General features: G+C 37.4%; 1 protein-coding gene across 1 annotated transcript in view; it reads right to left on the bottom strand.

The window, feature by feature from the left end:
- CD226 (CD226 molecule) overlaps positions 1–18,753 on the bottom strand; it is a 29,454-nt gene extending 10,701 nt beyond the window's left edge. The window contains exons 1-3 of the mRNA XM_075085789.1: positions 18,639–18,753; positions 18,019–18,346; positions 969–1,309 (exon numbers count right to left, since the gene is read on the bottom strand). Of these exons, the coding sequence (XP_074941890.1) occupies positions 969–1,309; positions 18,019–18,346; positions 18,639–18,684 (715 nt within the window). The 5' untranslated portion in view covers positions 18,685–18,753. The remainder of the gene's footprint in view (positions 1–968; positions 1,310–18,018; positions 18,347–18,638) is intronic.
- Between the last annotated feature and the right edge of the window lie 1,080 nt (positions 18,754–19,833).

Here is a 19,833-nt window from a genome sequence, read left to right as displayed (position 1 = left end):
ATTCTCCTGATAGCCCTTTTCTTTTCATCACACTCTGCTCAATTTCATGGACCTTTATGGTCAAGTATTCAGAGTAAAACTGGCCAGCATTTTTTTTCTGAGCGCATTTTCGACTTCTCAATAACAATATCGCAGATCACGCATGTTCTGAAGTTTCCTACCCTATGCCACAGCTCTTAGTACTGCCAAAGAGAGGTCTACAAACCCTATTTATTATCAGGAACAAAAGCAGTGCCCTCAAAAGATACCAGAGATGGACTGAATGCTGCAATTGGGGCAGGAGTGGGGTATAATAAGAACTGCATCTTCAAAATGCATGCTATAGAGAAGAATCAAAACTGAGGGTTTTTTGGTCATAAGAGAAAATAGAAGTAAAGGTGGAATTCAGCTCACAGTTTGAGAAATCTTGTTTTAAGTGTCTGTGTATGGAGACCTAAGCTCCCATCATAACCAAACTGTGACAGAAGTCACAGCAAAACCCAGAGAGCTTCTCAGCTTCCCCTAAAGAAACTCCTTACATGAAGATCGAGGCCATTTTTACAATTTTTGACATTTTCAAATGAGAGTGTGCTCTTTACCTACATTGGAGGATAGGTGTCTCCCCCGGCACCTTGAGGTGCACTGTGCGAATGGGGAATTCCCCTCATGGCTTCTTTGGGAGAATTCCCACCTCTCCCTGCAAACTCAGGCAGTCTCCCCTCTTCCAAAGCATCTCCTTCCTACCATCAAACCAGTTTCACACAAACAGGTCTGAAGTCCTATAATGAGATCAGACAAGCTTAAAACCAGCTTCTTTCTGTGGAAACAAGATTAATTGTTAACTTTGCTATCTTTTACATGTCACTAATTTGAATGTGGTATTTAAATAAATCTTCACTTGTTACTAAACAGTTATTTTATAAGGGTAGAAGTGTTAATACCTCAGAAGGTGTATTGTAAAAATATTTACCACTTCCTCCTTTACTTACCAGCCACAGTAAAACTCATCACATAGGTTTTGTTTCTTCCAGTAGCCACGCAGCGGTACGTTGCAAAGTCAGAGGCAGTGATGTTTTGAATGATAATCATGGAGTTTGCCTGATCAGAGCAATCCACCAGTGTACGCTCTTTGAAATCTGAACCAAAGCTTCTCTTTCCTGACGAGCTGCACAGAACAATGGTATCCACCTGATCTGCTTTAATCCTTTCCCACATCACTTGCTTCACTGAATCTCCAATTTTATAGGGGCAAGTAAAAGCGGCATTTCCTCCCAGCTTGGTATGCACGGGATTATTTTGTTTCTCAGATATTTCAAAAGCATCTGTTGAAAAACACACCAAAAAAAAAACCCAACAAAAACCTGCTTATGTTTCATTCAATGGAAGTTTCGTATCAACAATTCCTGTATGCCAAATATTAATGACATTGACTTACAGCAGAAAGATATTCAAATCATTTGAAACATTGAAAAACATTATTTATACCTATCTACGACTATATTTTTGTGCACATTTAGATAAACGAGGCTTCAGTGACATGGCAATAAGGCTACTTCTGTACAATTTGAGTACATGAATGTTTTATTAACTGTTTCAGCAAATATTCAACAGCATAAATTATGGGGCCTGTCTAATTAAATTTGTGATAGTCTTCTTCCGCTTTCATACCAATAATAAAAAGAAAACAGTTGGATGTGACCCTCAGGACATGCATTAGTAAATTATGTTACAAGACATTCCAGCCTATGAATTACAATTGTCCCATTCCCAAACCTCACCACTTAAAAAAAAAGTTTCTTAACTCTTTGTATACTCTACTTGGGAAAAACCTGTGTGATGGGCTGCGGTATGAAAGGAGACTTCCAGACAAATTCAAGCCTTCCACTACATATAAGCTGTATATACATTATATCTTAAATAATTTTGACTAAAATTCCCCCACTCTATTGCTTTTAGTAATAGAATTCACTGTTTACAAATCAAGAAAAAAAAATTTTAAGTCTTCAGTACACAGATTGTCAATGTTTCTGATATTCAGAGCACTCAATAGCCATTTGGTTGCTAAAGTTGGCTTTGTAATGCATATATTCATAATTAGGACTAGCATTGCCACCTTTCTGAAGACTTCAGTGTTGAAAAACACTAATGACCAGACTGCTTTTCCTACACTGTAAAAGGACTGATCTTTCAAGCTGTTCAGCGAGTTTCTTTTGTTATTAGATGCCTTTATGTCACAAAATGTCACTAGTATATATATTTTAATGTGTTTACCTCTATGTATTGTAACAACTGGGAGCAAAGACAGAAAATTAAAATTGCATAGGAAAAATTACTCTCATTAAATGCATGAAGATCTGTTTTTTTTAAAAAAAGAGTTTTAAAATGAAGCTGTAGCCAGATTCATGGGATGGGATGGTTGCAGTAGCACTCTGAGTGGAACAGAATACACTGTAGGGCGGAGCTAGATTTAAATCCTCCTTGATATAATGTTGTTATCAAAAATCTAAGGGGGGAAAATGCTGGCAAACTGTATCGCTTTGACTGCTCTTAGTGACAGGGTTGTCAAAATTATAAGTACTGGAGAAATCATCAGTACAGGGTGGCCGACGTCACCTCCTAAGCTAGGTGCGAAGAGTAAAAGGATTCCATGTGGGCGACTGTACTACCCTAAATCTAGGAATAAGTGATTTGTATTCATGTCAACAGGACAGAAACTTCATTGTGGAAGACTGTGACGTCTGAGACTTGTGCAGTCTCTGTGAAACAGTGAATTTTTTATCAATGGAACACAGCACAGAAAAATTACATAATTTCTGCCTTTGGAGACCAGAAGTATGATTAAAACACTGAAATGCTGAAAGACAAAAGGAACTGTGTCTAATGAGTTTACCTAAAAAAAATTAATGAAGAACTTGAAGATCCATGTAGTCTGCAATCAAGGAGACAGAAAGTTAATGATGGACAAGGACTGAAGAGAGATAAATTTACTAAACTAAACAGAAGGTACAACACAGTGGAGCTAATTAACTCCTTGGACAGCTTGCCAAAGGCAGCTAATTTTCTATTACTGAAGACAGCTGCCAAGGCTAAATAATCATTTAAGACATCATGCTAGTTCCAGCAAGAATTTATTCATGGAAGTCTAAGTGTTATTCATATCAGACTACTATGATGGGACTCTACACTTGCAAAAGGTGTTCCTTCTAGTGCAGTCCCTCAAAAATCACTACACTAGAAAAGGTATTTTTTTATATATCTAGCAAATTCAGACCTGCAGATTCAGGTCTGCTAGGGAAGAGGGGTAAATGAAAAGGTGATTGAAATCAATTCTCACTCTTGCCCATCACATTCTTAAGAACGCGAGATCCTTTCCTCCTGTCCCACTTCCCAGATCACTAACTTCCAGCAACAGCTTGCTTTACAATAAACTTCATATGCTTCCCTGAGAAGTCTTTTCTTCACCGCACGGTCTTTGCTGCCTTCTTCTACTATGAGCAAGCCCTACTGCTAGCCACATTCTCCTTAGGACTCTTGAAGTCTCCCCATCTGGTCCTGGGTCCATCCTTGCTGTTCTATTGTTTCAATGCTACCCTGAACTCCAGTGTTTCTCCTACCTAAACATGCTTATTACAGAAATTATGTGTATGAAGATACCTCCCACCTTCCAGAGGATTCCCACCTGACCCAAAGGGCAGTGACCAGGACTGTATAAAAAACCAGCCTTCTTCCCTGCTGTCCTGCTGTACATTTGCTAGAAAAATATACATTATACATATGGTGAACTGTAAACAAGAAGATAAAACATTTTCAACCAATGAAAATCCCTTCTGTCTTAGAACTTACTAGTTAACTTTGTGTGTTATATTTGCCAAACAATATGTCACAGTTTCCCAATAATATATAATACTACAACATACTATAGTACACTGTAACGGGTACATTACAAAGCTAAGGTTGTCTTGTAACTTCAGTGAAGAATTTCCAGGTACAAATCTTGATATATTTATATAATTTGCTGTTATACAAATAATAAATAGCAGGTTAATAATGAGAATGTGCAAAGAGCCAAATTAAAATAGAAACAGTTTTGAGATTTTCAGCTGCAGTACATTCTGTCATAACCATTTTCAAACATAGACATCATAACACATTTTAATTTTTTGCATTGCATGTGTATTTTACTTGATAGTCTGAAGCAACATTCAGGCATTTTAACTCTTGATGAAAGATGTAAATTGTTCCCCTTCTTACCATATGAATCCTTGCACAACTTAAATGATTATGTAAGGCACAAGCAGTGGAGAATCAGACCTACGTGGTTCTAATGATATCTTCCAAGCACACTAAAGTGTTCCAGGCTTTTGTTTTAAGCAATTGTCCCATTTTATTGTGACACCAGCATCAGCATAATTCTTTCATCCTCCCTCTCCTCTCTTCAACCACTTACTTTATTTAGCAGCTTTCTGAACAGAGTTTCTTTCTTTCAGCCTGGTACACGTGGGATGAGAACCTCCCGTTCTGAGAAATACTTCTATGGGGAAAAAGGTATACCTACATATCTTCACCCCCGCGCACACACAACCCAAGGTGACACACAATGCGTGAACATTTCAGAAATGATAAAAAAGGTATTATTGCATCTGATAAAAATATCCCCTGTCCGCTGCTCATCAGAATGAGCACTGTTGCCTGCTCTGCCTCCTGCCATGGCCACGTCGTCTCTCCTTCTGAGCAGGAAGGAGGAGGAGGTGAAAGCACTCACGGTAGGTGAATTTGCCTCTTCTTACTAAAGAAATGCTCTGTGTTTGATATCCTCCCCCCCATCTCTTTTGGTAGACTGTTATCATATTTTGCAGTTATACATATTTCAATCTGCTTTAGGGCTACTAGTCATTTAAAGGAGAAAAAAAGTAAGATTTCATATTTTTAAAAACATAATATTTCAATATTTTTCTTGGAAATATACCAAGATATGTTTACCAATATATACCTCAGAATATAGAGGTATACAAGAGCGTAAACCAGCTTCCCAGGATTTAAAGGATCAAGCCACTAAACCAAAATTCTGCAGCAGGGAATTTGACGAAGTTAAGAATTTATTTTATTTTGGAGGAAAAATAAAATAATGGTATTATATTTTTATCCCCTCTTCCCCCCCCCCCCAACAAGTAAAAGTCAAGATGAATGTTACGTAAATGTTTCGTCCCCATTCTTTTGAGTAGAGGTTTTCAGACTTCTTACTTTTTGGTTCCTGTCCTTTCCACTTCAATTATTCTTTTTGTTCTTTTGGTCTCTGACAGGATTAGCTGGTTTTGTTCCTTCAAAGAAAAGTTGCTTAGATACCTGTACTTGTCTTCCACTAGTTTATTAATTTTTAAAGTAAGTATTTATGACCTTTTAATTACCGTTCACTGAGAGTTTCACCACTCCCAGATTTATAATTTTGCACAAGATTCCAGAGTTTTACTCTGGGCTACACAAAAATCTCACACATTCCCCCTGATTTAAAACCATATACAAAGGAAACAATATTCATACTTCAGCATCAGTTCTGCAACTTCAGAAAGGCAAAATTCAGCACAGTAAAATAAAATGCATGGCTTAGCATGTTTCCGCATCTCTGTTTAGGCTTAAAGCTTAGCAGAGGTTAGGTACTACCAGCGCTAGTTTACAGCTGGTGTAACAGAGAGAGTTACATCAGTTCCTGCAGGCAAGAGCATACACTGCCGAGTAACGAATGTGGGGAGTCACATCGCACGCTCAGCCATCCCAGCACACAGACATTTTCAGGACAAGCTCATATGGGTCTGACTGATGGTAACAGACGTACCTTCAAAGTAGCTACCCTTAGGAAGTAATGTTCTCCATCAGAAATAACTAATGACCTTAGCAGGTTTTTCAAAACTGAAAAGCTAACTTAGCTCTACAGCAGAGACAGGTTCCGCTTACTTTGCTGAAGCTCTGCATACAAACACAATCTTCTTCCTCTGCTTATAATAAGAAGTGACAAAATAAATTGCAGATGAAAAGGAGGCTTAAAATTTTATGAACTTTCTCTGGGGCTTTTCTTTTCACCAAGAAAATAAACTTTGAGATGAGAAAATACTTCGAGTGACCCCTTCACCCTTCTTGAACAGGCTAAATATGGAATTGTATTTAGCTCACAAACTGATATCTTCCAACTATACTAACAAACACCACACAATTTTGTTGAGTTTCTAAAAAAATGTTTTTGTCCTGTTTTGGATGAGACGGGGAAACAGAGATGCATAGCTGTTAAATAAGTTGGAACAGTAAAGATCTTAATTTCTAATGAGCTACTGACACCAGTTCTAGAATCAGACTCAGAAAGCAGCAGTAGTGCAGTGTTTGAAAAGGATGTATTTTTCTACTAGCAGTTATTTGGGTCATAAAAGTTAAAATTGAAGTATTTGTACTCCTACACCCTTAAAACATCCCTTTAAATATATATTAAATTATATTGTGACAATTTGGTCAATCTTTCTGTACCAATTATTAAGTCTGCATGATGTTCTTAACACTTAGCATGCAATTTTAATTCACCTGCCAATTCCATTTTATTTATGTATACTCCATTACTCTCTGTTGTTATTTTACTCTTTGAAGCTGAACTTTAGTTACCTAGAGTACAAGGAAAGGAAGAAGCCAAAGAGAGGGAGAGAGAAAGAGTACAGTGCTAATAAATGTGAGAAAATCGTCCTCTCTTCAGGTATAAACATTCATGAACTTCCAGCAACGAGAATTTGGTTGTTGGGGAAGAAGTAATCTGAAAAAAGCATAATGGATTGTTTTATAGACTGCAAATCTATTGGAGAAGAAATAAAGATACAGTTTATTTCATAATAAGTTTGTTATGCAGCTTGGCACTAGGTAAGAAAATTGAAGAAATCTATATATCATCAGTATTTTTTTACCAAATGTTTCCTTTCCATTTCTTTTTGTCCTTATTAAGTTATAAATTATATTCCTGTCTGACAGGCCAGCTGAAAGAAAGGTTCATCATTACAAATATAAGCAGCAGAAAGAGGTTCTGCAGATGGGAAAATTTCAGAACTTAAAATATTAATTATCTCAGTGATATCCTTTAGACTATTTGGAATTTTAACTATCCAAATCTGTAATTCCTTTTACCCTCTGCTTTTCACCTACCTCTGTTCATTCTAGAACCTAACGTATATTTCCCCAAATAAAACATCATTCAGTCGGTCCTAAATAAATTAATACTGTCTTATTAATTTTGAATATTTAAAGCTGTCAGGGTGCATTTTTCCATTTTCCTCTGCAACAGCATCCTGTAATGATTTCCAAATTCCATTATCTCAAAATTTCATCCATCACATGAAACAAAAAACAAAGTTATAAAACTCTTGGATCTGGATTTAACTACTGGGTGTCCCAGCAAGTATGGTTGATACTAGAGATAATACCATACTCAGCTGAGTTGAATTTCCCAGTGGTGGCTGTAGTGTCATAGAATTAGTGAATAGTAGCTGAGAAGATGAAGTGGTTTTGGCTTATAGAGGTAGGGGAATGCTTGCCCATCAAAATAAAAATATTTTTAACGCACTAGGTTCAACTCCAGGTCAGTTTTGGCTTTTCTAACTGCAGCCATTCATGCTCAGACAGTGTTTCAAGGTTCCTTTCAGGCCAACTGCCCCTACTTCCACTGTGCCTATGCTTCCTTTTTATGTTTGAGTTTAGTCAGAAGGTTCTTATTCAACCATGCAGGCCTTCTGGCATTTTTGTTTATTTTCCTGCTTGCCTGGATGTACCACTGGAGGAGGTTTTCCTTTAAAATCTTTTCCCCATCACCCTTGGGCTTCTTCCAAGCAGAACTCTGAACGGGCCAAAGTCTGCTGTTCTGAAGCCCAGGGTTGTGATCCTGATTTTTTGCTTTTATCACCTTCTTTACTTTACTATACAGCCAAGGTTGCCCCTGATCTTCACAACCCCAACAAGTTCTTCCTTCTCTGTAAGTCTGAGGTTGAGCACACCTTTCTTCAGCTACTTATTCACCTGAGTGAGGACGTTATTGTCAATGCACTCCAGAAACCTACCAGATTGATTGTGCCCTGCTGTGTTGCTCCTGTACAGATACCAGGTGGTTGAACCCTCCCATGAGGACCACAGAATATGAAGCTTCTTTCAGTTGTCTGATGGAGGCCTCATCTATATCAGGCCTGATCTCCCTGATCAGTAGCAGACACCCACCACAACATCACCTATGTTGATCTGCCTGTTGGCAAGGATGCTTCTTCCCCACGTGCTCAGGTGGATCATGTCTCTTCCTAGCAGTCCTTGATCATCAAAAAGGGTCAATGGCAACAAAAGGTAACACCGTGTTGTTGACACCAGCTGTGCAACTGAGTCTTGACCCACAGAATCCACCCCCTCTTCCCAGGGATTTTTCCTTCTTCAGCAGGATCAAGGAGCCACCCCCTTAGCTGCCCATGCCCTTGACTACCACTTCCAGCACCACGTAGTCATGCCTGATGCTCCAGGTGTGTCCTGGACTAGTCTTTGGTGTATGTGTGGAAAAGCAGCAAGGATGAGGAGTTTGAGGAGTGGGCAAGCCTTGGCAGTCTTGCTGCAGCATCCTAGAGTCTACCCTGGCATGCAGCAAACCTCCCTGGACAGAAGGTTGGGTCAGCAGATGAACAGATGAGAAGTGACAGTCATCCCCAAATTATCACACAACAGCAAGTCAGTTAATAAAGCTGATATGCAATGCATGTTCATCAAAACAATGCTCATAGGGACCATATAAAACAACCCTTCTAATTTTACCTTACTTTGGTTACAATTTTTTCCTTAATGTAGCATATTCTGATGTAAACAAAGTAACCAACAGTACGTAACAGCATCATTATTCTTAGTAACTAACTGAACGTTCAAAATGGTAAGGAGCAAAAAGAAGAAAAGAGGGGGGGGAAAAGTCCAAAATTTCCCAGCGCTGAATAAAAGGATCCAGATGCTCTGATTGCTAGCCAGGTAGAATCAAAAATGTTATCACGTTGTCTGTTTCCAAAAGACAAATTTTCTCTGTTATGTCAACAGAGAGTCATATACAAGACAAAGGAGGCATTGTTCTGCTTCATTTAGCAATGGTAAGACCTTAGATGGAACATGGTGTTTCACTCTATGTATATTATTTCAATAAGCTTATATACAAACAGGAGAAGATTCTGATGAGAACAAACATGATGAAATTTAGAATCATGAACTAAGAAGAAAAGTTAAAAGAACTGTGTGGGTTTAGTACAGAGGGATGACTGACGGCTGGCAACATGAGAGCCTTCCTCTTTTTTCAAAGGAAGGACTACAGTGAATAAACTCAGTAATAAACAAGAGATATCTAGGTTAGATATCATGGAAAAAGATCTTGTAAGGCTGGTTAAGTGCTTGAATGACTATACAAGAGTATTATGCATGCTTTTCCAACATGGGACTCAGTCAGGGATGATACAGATATGCTTATCCTGTCTCAGGACACAGAGATGGATGAGATGAATTTGGAATGTCTCTCCCAGCCTTCGTTTTCCACAGTTCTATAATTCATTTTGATCTAAACTTTTCCTTCAGAAAGGAAGAGGAGATATCTGTTCTACTTCCAACAGGGCTGGTTTCATTTTTTCCCCAGCCTTTTATACTGAAGGGGCACCCAATCTTTAGTTCATCACAGAAGGTAAAAAGTAAGAACAGCAGCATTTAGCAGGTCAGTAATCACAGCAGAGGTGGGAGAAAAGCAGCTTCACTTGCGTTCATCCTCTTGCTTTCTAATTAGGTGCTGCCAATGTGGTTGACACTGTGTAAGATACAGAGATAGTTCTTGGTCTGGAGAGCTCAGAGTCTAAGTGTTGAAGAATTAAGATCCCTGAGGATTAGTTCTTGCTTCCATGTGCTTTAAAGGGCTGATAATTTTTCACTGTAGACCTATGAATCACATTCTAAATTGAGACAGAGATAAATAGAAAGCAAGTTATTTCAGGTGAATAGAGACTTGAAAAAAATCTGTGCAATGTGCTGCTTTTGGCAGGCAGAGGAACATTAATATAGAAGTAAGTGCTGAGTGGCATGGATATCATCACAGTAGCTAAGAATAGAAAAGCTCTGTCTCTGCTATCACAGAACAGGCTGATCACTCTAAAATATGGGAGTACTTCATGGTACATCTGGCATTTAAATACTCAATTAATGAACTTCCATTCTTATTCAGAGTTGCTAGAAAAACATATCCCCTGAGCAAATGGTCCGTTGTCACTGATTGATAGAAACATAAATTTACTCATGAATTTAAAAAACAAAACAAAAACAAAAACAAAAACCCACAACCCACAACAATTACCAATCATATAACAGAAAAAAAACCAAAACAATCAATTTGCAGCACTGTATAATTCACATGATGTATGTAAAAGTCATGACGAACATCACAAGAATATTTCCCATTCTATTCAGAGCATAACTTGGGAATTTTTAAGTCAAACTAGTACTAGTTTAACACCTAACTGCAATAAAACTTCTGAGAAAATAAACATAAGTTTCAAAATATACAGAAATTCATGTTAGAATTCAACAGTTTTGAAAGGCAAATGAACGAACACAGGACAAAAATATCCTAGGGAATTTTAACTAGATTTGCTCTTTATGTAAGTAAACATACAACACTGCTCTGCCATAAAGGCCACTTTTCATGTAAACAGTTTGTCTATCACACAATTCTTCATTGCTGAAGACTTTTGACTTTCTGTCTAGACATGTTGCAAAGGCATAGTGTATAGCAGTAGAGTAATATCAGTTTGTCACCTCTTTAATGATGGTTTTTATATTCTATATTTTAAGCTAAATTTGCATTGTAAATTTGTCCATCATGCATTTTAAGACTGCTGCTCCAACTTTAACTGATTGAGTTCTGCATCACAAAACTCTTCACAAGTTGATTTATTTTGGCTCTAAGACAGTTTTTGCCTACACTCCATCATCCCTGATTCTGTTCAATTTAAAATAATCAATATTCTAATTATATATTTCATCGGAAACTTTAAAACCCTTAATTCAGGGATTGCTACATTTTGATGCAATGCAACCTAGACAACTAGCTGTTAGTAAGGCCAAGTGGTTCGGGAGGACATGTGAAGCACATGAAGCCAGATGTACTTATCAGTATTTCTCAAGGCAGAATGAATCGGAGGATAGTTTGTAGTTGCATAGGAGGAAATGTGAAAAGTATTGCACTGAACTGCAACTGACAAAGAAATGCCTCATACTTTCACAAGGGCAAGACAGAAAAAGGCAAGATTATCATTATGGGGAATGACAATACAAAGCTATAACCAAGTATTAATGGTACGTCTTTTATCATCACAGATACGAGAGTGCAATAGGAAAATGTTTTACATAGTGTCTATATAAGAAGCCTAAATTAAATCCATTAAATTCAACAAAGTACTGGACCTGGAAGATATTTTAGATGTAAATTATCACTAATTTATTTTGTCAGGTTGAGACAAAAAGACAGAAATACTCTTCAAATTTGTAGAAGCCTTAAGATCTTGATGTACAGATATTAATGGAAATCGTATATTGAACAAATATTCAACCAAATTTATTTGAACCAAATATGTCTATTGATCTTTTCTTAACCTTTCCTGTTGATATATCTTCATTATAATGCTCCACAGAGTCAAGAATGGCTGACAAAGATCAGACAAAACTAAGAACTTAAAGGCACATATGCATGAGGGGATGACAGCACCAAACCTTAATTTCTGTTGACTAAATGATGAGAATATTTCCTTAAACTCTTTTTCTGGGAATAGATAATTTATTCCAATTTAAAAAAAAAAAATCCCTTCAAAAGTGAGTAACTGTTGTACCGATGGTTTTAACTGAAGAGAGAAGAACCAAAGGACTGAAGACAGTCTGGAAAAGGATCAAGTAAACAAATGGATCCCTGTCTCAAGTGACCATAGATAAGCAAAGATCTGGATAAACCAGAAAAAAAACAAGGGATATAGTATGAAGCATAAAGGAATTTTGCCAATACCTCTTCCAATTCCTTTGCAAATGAAAGTCATCCAAGTATCCATTCCAAAGTGCTAGAGACTGAAAATGTATCTGTACCCTGTACATATTTCTTTGCAAAAGAGAAAGGCAGGCAAGGCAGGGAAGGGAAGGGAAGGGAAGGGAAGGGAAGGGAAGGGAAGGGAAGGGAAGGGAAGGGAAGGGAAGGGAAGGGGGAAGGGAAGGGAAGGGGGAAGGGAAGGGAAGGGGGAAGGGAAGGGAAGGGGGAAGGGAAGGGAAAGGGGAAGGGAAGGGAAAGGGGAAGGGAAGGGAAGGGGGAAGGGAAGGGAAGGGGGAAGGGAAGGGAAGTGAAGTGAAGGGAAGGGAAGGGAAGGGAAGGGAAGGGAAGGGAAGGGAAGGGAAGGGAAGGGAAGGGGGAAGGGAAGGGAAGGGGGAAGGGAAGGGGGAAGGGAAGGGAAGGGAAGGGAAGGGAAGGGAAGGGAAGGGAAGGGAAGGGAAGGGAAGGGAAGGGAAGGGAAGGGAAGGGAAGGGGGAAGGGAAGGGAAGGGGGAAGGGAAGGGGGAAGGGAAGGGAAGGGAAGGGAAGGGAAGGGAAGATTGTAGAATTCCGGCTGCTTCCTTGCTATTGCTAGCAATTGGCAAAATGACACAGCTGAGCATTCTGTTTTGAGTGGCGACCTGGGATGACAGCTAAACAGGCACCTCCGTTCACACCAGACCAATGGACTGACCAAGTACACTGCTCTTTCATTTGAAAGTAAAATTACAACACCTGCAGCTTCAAATGCTTTCTCTTCCAGGCAGCAAACATATGAAATAACACCTTTTTGAAGATCAGCAATTCCTGCATGATGTCTCCAATGCTAATGCTTCTTCTATTAGTAATGACTTCAGTCTCTACTCCTCATATTTTATACTGCACTCAAAATCAGTCTTCAGGAATACATATCTAAGCACTGTATATAAGTAACTACAGATCATCCTTAAACTGTTCATGAAGGAAGGTGAAATAAAACTACTGACTATTCCTAAATAATCATTACATCTTATCAAAAAATGTACAAGGAGTTTTCTCTGAAGGTATGAGTTTTGTTTGCTTAGTGCAGGAGTAGTTGTGACTCATAAAATATGGGGATATTAAGAAAAAAAATCCCTTGAATTCGGTCCTGAAAACTGTTGGATATATGTTCACACTACAGGAAAAAAGAAGCAACAGATTCACCCAGCTGGCAAATATATTCATGTGTAACCATGACAGAACATACTCTCAAGTTCTTCACAATTATGGTACAGCATTTCAGCACTGCATCCACTTCTAAGAATATCCTGTAGCTACATAACATGTGAAGTTTCCAATGTAATATCCCAAGTATTATTGCTTTTCTGTCAGTATGTTTCAGTAACTGTCAGTAAAGAAAGCATCGATAACATTGTGCAGTCTGCAGGAGTTCTTTCTCACTTATTTAATAGATGTAATAGGAAATCTTTAGCCAAAATTTAAGGCAAAAAGAACAAATTTGTCCTAACATTCTTATTATATATACTGATACAGCCCCAGGACTAAGCAGAGACCACATCTAGTAAAAAAAAGATCAGTTACTACAATAATTACATCACAAACATTATAAAAGTGGTGATTTATCACCACTCCTAGGGTCTTCCATCTGCCAGTGATGCAATGAGGACAGTACACCAAAAAAAGGCTTCTATAATGAGGTCTATAACCTCCTCTGTCTCCTAGAATCTCAGGTCCTTATGACAGCTCAGCCATTGCTTATCAAAGATTAATCTGTTTGTTTGTTTGCATTTTTTACTGATTGAAAAAAATCACATTCACCCTATCCAGACCATGGTGGGGTGAACTGCTGTCCTGCGATCAGAGACTAAGCCAGATGCAGAGCCCTAAATAGAGTTTCTTCAGTATTATTTTGCCACCTCATACACTGCAAATCTGTAGTGATCTTTTATTCACTCAATAGCATCTTTAATCACATATGAAAGAGTGTAACTACAGTAGATTTTTTTTATTTATAAAGACACCTTTACTCTAAATGGAAAGAAATAGGGATGTTGTCAAAATATAATAAAAAGAAACATGCTTAAGGCTTTTCAGATACTTCTTTCTTCTCTTTCTGTGTTCTTGTTTAAAAAAGCAAGTCATGAGGCCCAAATTTTTTTTAACTGCTTGATCTTGTAGTGTCAGGGTCTTGTTATTACTTCAGTTGTTGGATCTAATGACACTACTGTGACAGTTAGACTTGAAATATTTAGTCATTAAGCATCAGCACTTGAGGCTTCAAACTGTGCAAATGAAAAATGTTGACAAATCAGAATTATACCAGTTTTACTCACTTTGTATATGTAGTTTTAAAAAAATTATACAAAGCACATGGGAAAGCAGAATCAGACTCATGACTTCTGTTGATTACCAGGAATGAAACACTAGAGCAACTTTGAATAGTTTGAGTGCAGAAACGTTCATTGTTTTGCAAGCTAGCAAAAATTAATCTGAGATACTTTATCCAAATTGACATAACTATCAGCGGATATGATTGCCATGTGAAGAACATTTCACCTTAGACTTTAATCTAGTTAAGAATCTCCATCATTATTATAATGCCATATGGCATTATTTCTATTTATTTCTTCTATTTCCATTCAGATGAAATTCTGAAAGCCAATCATAAACTCTATATCTATATTCTGCTGCCAGCTTTCATTGAGGTATGCACTGCAGATTCCTCCGTAAGTAGTACCTACTTAAGTTGGTGCAGGGATGTTTCCGGGTCCCACAGTAACAGGTCAGTATAGATAAATCCTGACAATTTTCAATGCCCTGGTAGCACAAATTAAATTATAAACCAGGTTTCAGTTTTGATTTACACAAAAACCTTATAATCAACTTAACTTCATCTGTGCCAATTTACCAAAGCAGGTTTAAGTTTCGTGTTGAAAATTATATGTCCACAAAGTTGCATCCATTTAAAGGCAGATATAACTTTAGCTTAGCCAACTAACCTTTAAAACTTCAAAGATCTTTAATCTTCAAAAAATCGCAAAGATTTAGACACTATGCAATTCCTTAAAAAAAAATTAGTCTTTTAAATGTTTGTTGATTAACTGTTAAACAGAAGAAATGGATTTTGCAGTGAGCTATTTATTTGTCTGGGGTAGTGTAGGTAAATCAATGCTTTTAGAAAAATAATGCCTATTGGGAATCAATAAATCATAAATCTCAACCAAAGAAAACAATGTGATTGAAACAAGGTTTTAATTACTTATAAAATGATCTTTCCAGTATGTTGGCCAGGTTTCATTATACCAGAGAATATCAGATTCCTTAAAAAACACTTCATTATCCAGGACCTCAAATAGTTTTGTGTATTAATCCTATAGAACAAGTCTGTGTCCAGTGAAATTATGAGACTAACACTCAGTTTTCTCAAAGCTTATTCACAAGTGCAGAATAAAAAAAAAATTAAAGATTAACATCGGCATCCTAATTTTATGGGTTGGAAGACAAAGCAGAAAAAATATATATCTAGTGTAATCAGCAAGCTAAAATACCAGCTACATGGAGGTGAATCTGAAGTTTACTGTTGATTTAATCAAAGCAAGATATCACCCAGGGAGTTTAAAATATTTAGTACTTATGAAGGTGCTATTAAAGTAATATAAAGCCTGACTAATAAGAGTTCTACCATAACTGCTACATAAATAAATACTTTCTCTAAACTCAGGTTTTAATAACATAGTTAACTTGCCATGCAGATCAAAATAGTAATATTTTATCTTCACTGGTGATACACTTCATTCTTTCCGGATCAGTGCATGTAAAGATCATGTTTATACACTTCTATCAGGACCTGAACAGGATTGATTGCTCCTGCTCTCAGAAACCTTGATTCTTTAAATGGAAAAGGATTAATTTCTATTGAACACTATTATCTCCTTCTGTAGTAGTATTAAATTGATATACTTGAAAAATAGGGGGTTTGCTTTTGGTTCAGGTTTGTGTTTTAATGTTCTCAATCCAAGAGAGAAATCCCATATACTGAGAATACTGAATCCCACGGTATTGTTTAAAAGAACATACATCTGATAATTGATCTGCTTTTTGTGTGCTGAAATCTGTTAGTGGATCGCCTAACAAGGGATTGGACTGAAGGGTAACATCCCACAGGGAACTGACTGCCTTGTTTCTTGGATCATTTCAGATTAACCATAGCCAATACAGTCAAGAACAAGTAGCTGAGAGCAGCACTCCCTTGGCCATGAAGAGGACTAAATGAACTTGCAGAACTCTACTCTGTCTAACTTTTAGGATTTTACAGAAAATGAACCCACTGTGAAAAAGGGCTCAGCACTGCCAGAATTCAGGTTGGACCAAACCACATAAGAGATCGTTTGCCAGTTCCTTTTTGGAAAGAGCAACCTGGATTTCCAGACCACAAGCCTACCCTGAGGGACCCCGCTCAGCTCTTGCACTAGTAGGACATTTCCTCTACACATGAATGATTGTGAATTTATGGCTATGCCAATAGCCAATGTGTCACAGTGGGGAAAATAATTTCAGGTCCAAATTATCTTATCTAACTAAATTATCTGGAGAAGACAGAACTGCTTTTTTCAAAGGCAGGGACATAACTTGTGTGTGGCTTAATTTTTCCATTGATGAGCAGCAGTGTTTACTAATATAAAGATAGCAGAGATGGGAAGACAGATCGGGATTCCTATTTCATCAGTGCCGTCAACTAATGTGCTGGTTAAAATCAAGTTTCAAAAACTTTTGGTGGTGAAGGCAGGAACCATATACCTTGAATTTCTGAAGTTTAGGTATCTCGTACAAGAGTCAGGCCCACTGTTTCATTGTAACATTGAAATTACAGAGGTGTAGATAAGGTTGAAATGAAGACTCAGAAGGATCAGGCTAGGAAAAGTATTATTATTTTTATCTTCTGGTCTTTCAGTTGCTAGGAACTAAATTTTCCTTTCAACCCATTATCCCCTAACTGTGAAATACAATAAAATATTGAATTAAGTCTATTTTCACTCTGGAGGATGGGAAAGAGGAACAGATTGTTTCTACATTCACAGTATCAAAGCAAGAAACAAATAACCAAAACTAGTTATCTTTTGAAGATATGTACATAATGATCTTCTAAGGACTTCTATCAGAGAAGCTTGCTAATTAGCACCAGAGTTGTCAGCTGACCAACGCTGAACAGACGTGCAAAGAAAAATACTAGAAAAGTGTTTTCTCTTCTTACTCATACAGATGGACAGGAAACAAAATGGGGTGAGTGGTCAGGTAACTACAGAGCCCTTGGAAAGTACATGGGCACAACTGGATCTTTTTCTTTCCTTCTTCCCTTTTCCATCTTTAAAAAAAGTCTACTTTTAAATGAAAGGTATTTTTCTTCATTTAAACTTCCCTACTTCCCTCTTTTTTGTTTCCACACCATTCCTAAATGGTTTTGTTCCTGAAAAAGCAAGCACAGAAGAGCTTCTAGAAAAAAAAACAATCCTAGTTTCAAACCAGGAAAGCCCTCACTGTATAGCATACTGATAAAAATATGGTATCCTCCATGGGTTACAAGGTTCATCCATGTTATTTCATGGGTAGCTGCAATGTCATCCTCTGAAGAGATCTTATAGCTTGTCAGAATGTTATGAGAACCCTGGCCCAATGGAAATATCACTCTTCCAATGACCATTAGTTCCCGAAGTCTGCCATGTATTACACTGCTGCTGTGCCATCTGTCCGCCTCCTCCAGTTCCCCGCCTATCTGCCCACTTCTCTTAAACTGACCTTTTGTCAAAGTAATATAATTCTTTTTTGTCATGCTAGTTCTTTTCCCCAAATTACTCCATTTCTGCATGCTAGATATTTGAAAAGGAAAATCACAATGCCAGACACTCCTTAAGTTGGCATGGATTTCTGTTTTGCGTATATCAGAAGTCTGAAAAACAATGAGATATTTACTTACCTAGCTGAACAATTTCTATTACCTTTTCCCAAACTCCATCTGGGTAAGTTACAATGGAGCAAAAGTAAAGACCAACATCTTCCAAAGTGCTCTTGATGAAGGATAAGGACTTGTCTTCCCTGGAAGCATTTTCAAAATAAATTCTTCCATTGTATTTTTCTTCAATATGTATGCCATAGATCGGGTGCAAGACAGCTATATTTTCTTTATGAGTTACATTAAGTTTCATCCAGGATGTCTGGATTATCGTGGCTTTCTTTGGGTAGATGCATTCCAGTTTTGCCTTCTCAGTAAGTTTTACAGTTGAATCCACAAAACCTCCTTCCACGTTGGCTAAAGCACACAAAGAAGTTCAGTTTCAGAATTAAGATAACTGAAAATTTAAATTATAGAAAAACTCATAAACAACTTTGGCAGCACTACAAGCAAAACACTGAAGAAAAAGTTCACTAAAAAGAACCAAGCCACCAAACCCTAGGCATTATTATTACTTCTAACTTACGAATATCATTGAACAGTTACAATTTGTCTGAACCACACAGTAACACACTCATGAATTGTTATCACATCTGTCATAATGCAATAAAAAAGTGAAGTTTAGCTATGAGCAAGGGAACAATCTTACTTCCACAAAGCTGGAGAACAACAATAAGGAGAGCTGCGTGGTCCATCTCAAAGAACACGGGAGTCAGTGACTGCAGCGCGACATGGTTTTATTCAATCTCTGCGCACCATGTGTCCTTCTCACAGGATGTGTTTTCTTTTGAGATATGAAAAACACTGTGCACTTTTTACTTTCACATTCTAAGAAACACCAAGTTTGAGGTCTCAGTACAGTTGCAACAGAGAGATTAAATTCCTATCAAAATCCACCTCAGAGTAAAGTTTGCATTGCTAATGAACCTTTAGCAAAATGCATGAATACTATGAAAACTGATGAAGTGAGGATCTTTAGGTTTCATCAGCAGAAGCAAACAGAATTCGTATGTGAAACATATCCAAAATCAACAGAATTTCTCAATTTTTCTGACACTGCAGTTCAACACTTATCTATTATTCAGGGAGTATAAAACCTAAGAGAAGACCAGACAGTTCCTATATATTAGAGGTCATAATTCTGTTGCTAGTTATAAAAAGCAATGTCTTAAAGTCTGAGAATTTATTTGTGATAACATGTCATGAGCTAGTATTTTGGGATCAAAATCATGCAGCTCAAAAATTCATGTTCAAAGGTGTAAGAATCCCGGGTATTCGTGATTCGTGTTGAAATTTGTCAAAACAAGTGACACTTCCCTTCCAACCTGGGATTCTGTGATTCTGTGATTCCATTTTTCATGAATTTTTCTCATGACAACTGCAAGCATTTTTTGCACCTCAGCAATCCATAGATTTATAGAGCTGCTTAAAATTGGAACAACATGATTGACTTCAAGTCAAAACCAAGCTTGAATCAACTGGTTAAAATTCTCAAATGAATAAACAAATGCAATTTGAACTAAAGCTGACAAAAGAAATTAATATTTTAGGTAATCACCTGCATACGCTTGAGCAGAACTTAGCATTAGATCTGTTTAAGACTCCTCCCACAGTGCAACAACTTGTGTGCAAACCAAAATCTTTATATAGTAATTTGTATTAAACTAGGCATGTTTTAGGATAGCACAGCATTTCAGATGTTTGCAAGGACCTCGTTTTGCCACTTCCTAGTTAGATCTGTAATTCTCCATTGCCATGGTTGCACTTATTTCCACTCTACCTTGTCTGGATTCACAGAGTACTCCTAGATAGTTGGTAGTCCATCTGATAGCGAGTGTAAAAAT

This window comes from Phalacrocorax aristotelis, chromosome 2 (genome assembly GCF_949628215.1).
Source record: "Phalacrocorax aristotelis chromosome 2, bGulAri2.1, whole genome shotgun sequence".
Taxonomy (NCBI): Eukaryota; Metazoa; Chordata; class Aves; order Suliformes; family Phalacrocoracidae; genus Phalacrocorax; species Phalacrocorax aristotelis.
The sequence above is the reverse complement of the archived record's forward strand: the minus strand, read 5'-3'. Positions and strand labels throughout refer to the sequence as shown.